An 8256-nucleotide genomic window follows, 5' to 3' on the forward strand; every position below is an offset into this window, starting at 1 on the left:
CATACGTTATATATTATGATACTAGAACAATATTTTTGTAAAGCTGTTAAAATGAGAAAGACGTATGTGGAAAATCAATCAATTTTTTTTATTAGTTTTTCCCATTAATCTAATAATAAATAAAATAAGTGGAATAATTAATTGTTTTAATTCCTCTAATAGATTCTATTTTATTTAAGTATCCTCATAATTATATATTATCAAATAGTACTTAATTATAACAATAATTCCATGGCAATTTATTAGCATTTGTAGAGTTATTCTCATACACAAATATAAAGACGATTATATTGACAAAGAGGCAATCAAACATTAACTAAGCATATTAAATAAATAATTAATTTGAACAATATATTGTTGAATATGATTATTTTACATAACATTGTCTTCTTTTTGTTGTTCAAACATATACAAATTGTGATCGATATGAATTGTTGTTGAATAAGATAAATATGTGCAAATTTGTGTTGGAAGAATGTAACTAGAATAATTTGGTGTAGATTTTATTTAACTAATATGACAATTAATTGGTTTATAATTAAAGGATTATAAGTTAATTAGGAGAATATATGCATTAGGTTTTTTGATTAGGAGAGTATATGCATTATTTTTTAATTTATGATTATTTAATATTGTTAATGTGGATGTAAAATTTGGATACTATTAAATTTACATTTGACACTCCAGTTGTTATTGCATTGTATGTGTTTACTATTTAATTTACGTTATTTGTTTATTTTATATTTGTTATATTAAATTTATATTTTCATTTCATTATAATATAACTATTTTTCCTGAAAAATTAAATGTAATAATTATCACTTTAATTAACTTTAGTTGTTAAATTGTGAAAATCTCAAATCATCTACATAAATCGAAAGACTCCTTAGGGACATGTATTTAAAATTTTATTATCATATGACATATATGGAAATTGTATTCTATATAATTTTTATTTATTAACTTTAATTTTCTAACATAATTTATTCAGGTTGATGGGTCAATGACCCCGACTGTCAATAAATGCTAATATTAATCATGATTTAAATTTTCATAACCATTATTTCTATTTCTAATTTGTTTGAAACTCACAAAAACTATACCTTACTGCAATTGTTGTTTACAGTATTTGTAAATTGCGAAAGACTTAAGATCGAGAAGTTTGATATTTTCTTGAAATTGTATTTGGGATCATAGTTTTGGCTTCCAGTTTTTTTTCAAAGAATTGAACGTGGGTAACTGCAAAAGGAAGATAGATCAGTTTATTTAATTTACTTGTTCGGATTGTCGTTTTTTAATTTTTCAATGCTATGTCATCCATTTTTTTCTTAGTGTACTTATTATTTACTTCTATGATATATTTAGTGAGATGTTGCAATGATAGTAGATGATTGATGTCAAACTATAAATTTGAATTGGTATATGTTGTATTATCTATATATTCTGCGTGTCATTTCTTCTTCATCTAAATTATTATTATTATTGGTTACTTTTCCTAATGTATATATAGTGTATGGATGAATAAACATTTTTTGAGTATGTTTCAATCCATATTATTTTATATATGTTTTGTTTGTTATCATTTGCTAATAATACAAATTTTTCAGATTGAATTTAACATTACCAAAAATAAAAAATTGCAAATTGCAGGACTCTCCATAAACATAACCTATTTTTCTATTTATTGGCCGTTTGTATGTATTCATTTTCAAAGTTTATATATTATTTCTGAATAAAGAAAATAATAATAATTTCTTAGCCTCCAATAAAAAATCAAGATATACGTGAATAACTTTGGTTTTTTTCCTTTTTGAACAAATGTGTCAGACATAAATGTGTATTTTAGCTAGCCCACACACTTGAAAATAATAAATTGTGCGACTCTCCTTTACTTCACTTCTATTTATTGTGTGTTGGTTGCAGACATTTTCTTGCACACAGCAATAATAAAGAAATTTAAAGGATGGAATCCAAAGCCAAAAAACAATCACAACTCCAAGAAAAAGAAGCACTAGCTGCCCAGGTGGATATATGGAAGTATGTGTTTGCTTTCACTCCAATGGCAGTACTAAAATGTGCTATAGAACTCCAAATATCTGAAACCGTTGAATCACACGGCGGATCCATCACGCTCCCTGAGCTATCCGTCGCCTTGCACTGCTCCCCCTCTGCCCTCCACCGTATCATGAGATACTTGATTTATCACGGCTTCTTCAAGCAAATTCGGATCATTCGAGACCAAGAATCATCACTCTGCTACACCCAAACGCCACATTCTCGATTGCTTTTGAAAGATGGCATGGCTGCTTTCATCCTGCTCGAGAGCAGCCCCGTGATGCTCGCCCCGTGGCATGGCCTAAGCGGACGTGCTATGCTGAAAGGTGTTTCTCCGTTTGGGGCCGCACATGACGGGCTCGACTTATGGAAATATGCGGCAGCAAATCCTGATTATAGTAAATTAATCAACGATGCGATGGCATGCCATGCAAGGTTGGCTGTTTCAGCAATCGTTGATCAGTATCCTGAGGCGTTCGAGGGGATCAGTTCTTTGGTGGACGTTGGTGGTGGAGATGGGACGGCCCTTAACGCCTTGGTGAAGGCTTGTCCGTGGATTCGAGGGGTTAACTACGATCTCCCGCATGTCATTTCTGTCGCACCGCATCGTGAAGGCGTGGAGCATGTTGGTGGCGACATGTTCAAAATGGTTCCCAAGGGCGATGCCGCTTTTCTTATGGTACGTTTCTCCAACATATATATTTATTGATACAACATAACAAGTTGCATGTATGCATAAAATATAAATATAGGGGGTGCTACTTATTCTTGATTATATATATAGTGGGTGTTACACGATTGGAGCGACGAAGAATGCATTCAAATACTGCGAAATTGTATGGAAGCGATTCCTAGGGACAAGGGGAAGGTGATCATCATGGAGGCGGTGGTCGAAGAAGGCGAAGGGGCTGATGAGTATAGCGAGGTTCGTTTGGCGTTTGACATGGGGATGATGGCTCACACGGAGAAAGGAAAAGAAAGAACTTGGGAAGAATGGGAATGCTTGTTGAACGAGGTTGGCTTTACAAAATACACAGAGAAACGCATTGAAGGTGTTTTATCTGTTATAGAAGCTTACCCATGAATCATGATGGATCTTGAAACGGACATCCTCATTGTAAAATTTGGTCTAAATTGTGTGATGTCATAAATTGTATTGTTGTGGGGAATTCACATTCACGAAATGCAATAATTATGTTGTTATTCGTATGTTTTATTTTCTTAAAATAGCTTCTTCTTCTTAATTTATTTCCCTTTTAACGGTGAAATGCCACTAAATGTCAAAAATCACTTCGCGTTGTGCTCATGGTTTTCTATCTAAAATTAGTAAAGAGCATATTGATCAACACACCGTAAAAAAAATTCTTGCCTTCTGATCTTGTATATTTGTCTCATTGCAATTTTTGTCATATATGTTACGCCTTGGGTTTGGACCTGCGTGACTGCACAATGAGTCATTATAGTAATTACTTCGTTTTCATCATCGCTTTACAAAAATGATTAACCAAGTTGTTATAAAAGTCCATTGTAGCCCATTATAAACATATTTTAAATCTTTAATTTTTACCATGTGGGACAAGAGGTATCATAATCACCCTTCCTGAAGAACGCGACGTCCTCGTCGTGACCTGTCCCCTCGATCTCCAGCACCAAGAATCTAGAGGTGGCTCTTATAAGTTCACGAGGTGGCTCCCGTCATGTAGCACTTTGCTCCGCAGGTTCAAGAGGTGGATCACATGCACGTAGCACTTTGCCCCGCATAATATTTATTTCCCAGTGTTCTTTGCCGGGCCCGCGTGATTGTATGGATGATGACCCATCTCGAAGATTTGGAGTTGACATGGCATTACTTGCTGGGGATATATTGTTCACACACCCCAACTGATATGGTCCATGAGGCTCGCCTCATTCTGGTAATTGCTGAGATTGCAACAGCAGTTGGGTCCACTGGTATGACTTCCGGTCAGTTTATGGACCTCGAGGGTGGACCAAATGCAGTTGACTTTGTCCAAGAAAAGAAGTTTGGTGAGATGGTCAGTGCTCCGCAGTGTGTGGAGGCCTTTTAGCTGGTGCTTAATTCGGATTATGAGATTCAGCGATGTCGCCTGGCTGTGGGTGTTTTGTATCAATATTTAGTAATATTTCTTCTATTTTTTTCCTAATATACCTATATTTATTTTGACATATTGCGATTAATTAACTATTGGAATATAACAAGTCATTAATATATATAAAACTCATTAAATAAGAATAAAAATGAAAAATTGTTTATTTAATTGATATTTCCAATGAATTATTAAGTTAGATAAAAAAACAAGCTTATATAATTGAAAAAAAAGTAGTTTATAAAATAAGTTCTGTTGTGAAAAAGTAAAAATTTATGGTAAAAAGTAAAAATCTCAAACTCTCAAAATTTACCAAACTACACACTTTATAATATTTTTCTCTCTACTCAATTGTGATTTTCTTCACAAATGAGAGATCTATTTATAGAGTTTCATTACACATAATCCAAAAATAAAATACATCATTACCTACATCATCACACACAAATTTCTAACTTTACAACTCTTATTTTCAACATTCAAATATTCAACTATTACTTTTTCCATATTAAAATATATTATTTCAACACTTCCCCTTGTGATGATGATCATGATACGATGATGTCTTCATTACGTGTTTTGTACTGCCTCGTTAAAAACCTTACTTGGAAAAACCCATTGGGATAAAAACCATAGTAAGGGAAAAAGAGTGCAGTCACGTAAACTCCCCCTGATGTTGACATGAACAATTCTTCACAAATTTCGTAGATTGTGCATCCCAATATTATATATGTGCTTTCTGAATATTGACGTAGGAAGTGCTTTTGTGAAGAGATCTGATGGGTTTTCACTTGATTGAATGTGACGAACATCAATACATTTATTCTTCTCAAGCTCCTTGGTGAATGCGAAGAACTTAGGAGGAATATGTTTAGTTCTGTCGCTTTTTATGTATCCTTCTTTCATTTGAGCAACACATGCAGCATTATCTTCATATAGTATCACAGGCTTCTCATCGAATGATAATCCGCATGAAATTTGGATATGTTGGGTCATTGATTTTAACCACACACATTCACGACTTGCTTCATGTAGTGCAATAATCTCGGCATGATTTGATGAAGTTGTTACGAGCGTTTGTTTCTGTGAACGCCAAGATATTGCAGTGCCTCCACGAGTAAATACATATCCAGTTTGGGAACGTGCCTTGTGTGGATCAGATAAGTATCCAGCATCGGCATAACCAATTATACTTGGATTAGCATCTTTTGAATACAAAAGTCCCAAGTCTGTCGTTCCTCGTAGATAACGGAATATATGTTTAATTCCGTTCCAGTGTCTCTTTGTTGGATATGAGCTAAATCTTGCCAGCAGATTCACGGCAAAAGATATATCAGGTCTTGTACAATTTGTAAGGTACATAAGGGCACCGATGGCACTTAGATATGGTACTTCTGGACCAAGAATATCTTCATCATCTTCACATGGACGGAATGGATCCTTTTCTATGTTTAATGATCTAACAACCATTGGAGTACTTAAAGGATTTGCTTTATCCATATTAAAACGTTTAAGGATCTTTTCTGTATAATTTGTCTGGTGAACAAACATTCCACATTCTTTTTGTTCAATTTGTAAACCCAGACAATACTTGGTTTTTCCAAGATCTTTCATTTCAAATTCTTCCTTCAAGTATGACACAACTTCTTGAATTTCCTTATTCGTTCCAATGATGTTTAAATCATCAACATATACAGCAATAATTACGCATCCGGATGTTGTTTTCTTAATGAAAACACAAGGGCATATTGAATTATTTACATATCCCTTTTTCATCAAGTGATCACTTAGTCGATTATACCACATTCGACCTGATTGCTTTAACCCATATAATGATCTTTGTAATTTCACAGAATAACATTCTCTGGGTTTTGAACTTTGTGCTTCAGGCATCTTAAATCCTTCAGGGATTTTCATATATATATTACTATCAAGTGATCCATATAAGTAAGCTGTAACAACATCCATAAGACGCATTTCTAAATTTTCAGATACCGCCAAGCTAATCAAATACCGAAACGTAATTGCATCCATCACAGGAGAATACGTTTCTTCATAATCAATTCCAGGCCTTTGAGAAAAACCCTGTGCAACAAGTCGAGCTTTATATCTTACTATTTCATTTTTCTCATTTTGCTTTCGAATAAAAACCCATTTGTATCCAACAGGTTTTACACCTTCAGGTGTAAGGACTATAGGTCCAAAAACATTACGTTTATTTAGCGAATCCAATTCAACCTGGATGGCTTCTTTCCATTTTATCCAGTCCTGCCGATTTTTACATTCACCAAAAGATTTTGGTTCATGATCTTCATTATCATTTATGATGTCGATTGCCACATTATAAGAAAATATATCATCAATTTCATCTATATCTTTTCGGTTCCATATTTTTCCAGTATTAATGTAATTGATAGAGATTTCATGATTCTCGTCAGTTTGTGGTTCTGACAGAACATTTGCATCATCATGTGTTTCTTCAGGAACATCATTCTCTATTTTGTGATCATCATGTGTTTCTTCAGAAACATCATTCTTTATTTTGTGATCATCGTGTTTCTCTATGAATTTTCTTTTCCGAGGATTTTTATCCTTGGAACCGACTGGCCTTCCACGCTTCAGGCGTTTAATGACATCATGAGTATCTTCCATTTGTTTCTTTGGAATTTCAATTCGAGCAGGGGCATTTGCAGCATGTATATATGATTTAGTTACCCCTTTTGTGTCTGCAAATGCATCTGGTATTTGATTTGCTATTCTTTGCAAGTGTACAATTTGTTGTACATCTTTTTCACATTGTTTTGTTCTTGGATCCAGATGTAACAATGATGATACATACCATGTAATTTCTTTTTCGGTATGTTTTTGTTCTCCCCCTAACATTGGGAAGATTTCCTCATTAAAATGACAATCAGCAAAACGTGCTGTGAACACATCTCCTGTCTGAGGTTCAAGATATCGAATGATTGATGGACTATCATAACCGATATAAATTCCAACCTTTCTTTGAGGTCCCATTTTCTTTCGTTGTGGTGGTGCAATAGGCACATACACCATACATCCAAAAATTCTCAGATGAGAAATGTCTGGTTCTTTACCAAATGCAAGCTGCAATGGGGAGTATTTATGATATGCACTTGGTCTGATGCGAATTAATGAAGCAGCATGTGAAATTGCATGTCCCCATATAGAAATAGGGAGCTTTGTTTTCATAATCATTGGTCTAGCAATCATTTGCAGACGTTTAATCAATGATTCAGCCAATCCATTCTGTGTATGTACATGAGCAACAGGATGCTCAACAATGATTCCCATAGACATAAAATAATCATTGAAAGTCTGGGAAGTAAATTCACCAGCATTATCAAGTCTAATTTTCTTGATTGTATAATCGGGAAACTGATTCCTCAATTTTATTATTTGAGCAAGTAATCTTGCAAATGCAACATTTCGAGTTGACAATAAGCATACATGTGACCATCTGCTGGAGGCATCAATCAATACCATAAAGTATCTGAATTGTCCACATGGTGGATGGATTGGTCCACAAATATCACCCTGAATACGTTCAAGAAACATTGGTGATTCAGTTTGGATTTTGACTGGTGATGGTCTTATAATAAGTTTTCCAAGAGAACATGCTTTACATTGAAACTTATTATTCTGAAAGATCTTCTGCTCTTTCAGTGGATGACCATGTGTATTTTCTATAACTCTTCGCATCATTGTTGAACCAGGATGTCCCAATCGATCATGCCAATTGGTTAATATCGAAGAATTATCAACTACCATGTTTGATTCAATGGGACTTATATGTGTATAATGCAATCCAGTAGGGAGCATTGGTAGTTTTTCAATAACATATTTCTTTCCTGATTTATATGCGATAAGACACATATATTTCTCATTCCCTTCATTCATTGTTTGAGTATCATACCCATGGGAATATATATCATTAAAACTCAACAAATTTCTTTTCGATTGTGGTGAATATAAAGCATCATTGATCAAAAATTTTGTACCATTAGGTAACAAAAATTGTGCTTTACCACATCCTTTAATCAAGTCTACAGGACCTGATATTGTATTCACCGTT

General features: G+C 34.0%; 1 protein-coding gene across 1 annotated transcript; it reads left to right on the forward strand.

The window, feature by feature from the left end:
• Positions 1 to 1931: 1931 nt before the first annotated feature.
• On the forward strand, positions 1932 to 3264 carry LOC140814486 (flavonoid 4'-O-methyltransferase 3-like). The gene is made up of 2 exons (XM_073173493.1): positions 1932 to 2734; positions 2840 to 3264. Exons 1-2 carry the CDS (start codon positions 1964 to 1966, stop codon positions 3137 to 3139), a joined length of 1071 nt encoding a protein of 356 aa, XP_073029594.1. The 5' UTR covers positions 1932 to 1963; the 3' UTR covers positions 3140 to 3264.
• Positions 3265 to 8256: the final 4992 nt, after the last annotated feature.

Source organism: Primulina eburnea, chromosome 15 (genome assembly GCF_022965805.1).
Source record: "Primulina eburnea isolate SZY01 chromosome 15, ASM2296580v1, whole genome shotgun sequence".
NCBI lineage: Eukaryota > Viridiplantae > Streptophyta > Magnoliopsida > Lamiales > Gesneriaceae > Primulina > Primulina eburnea.

What these genes read in the sequence shown, in the direction of transcription:
- LOC140814486 (XM_073173493.1), top strand. Translation starts at nt 1,964, where the DNA reads ATGGAATCCAAAGCCAAAAAACAATCACAACTCCAAGAAAAAGAAGCA. An exon ending in GCGATGCCGCTTTTCTTATG is followed by an intron (nt 2,735 to 2,839) that starts GTACGTTTCTCC and finishes TTATATATATAG; the next exon opens with TGGGTGTTACACGATTGGAG.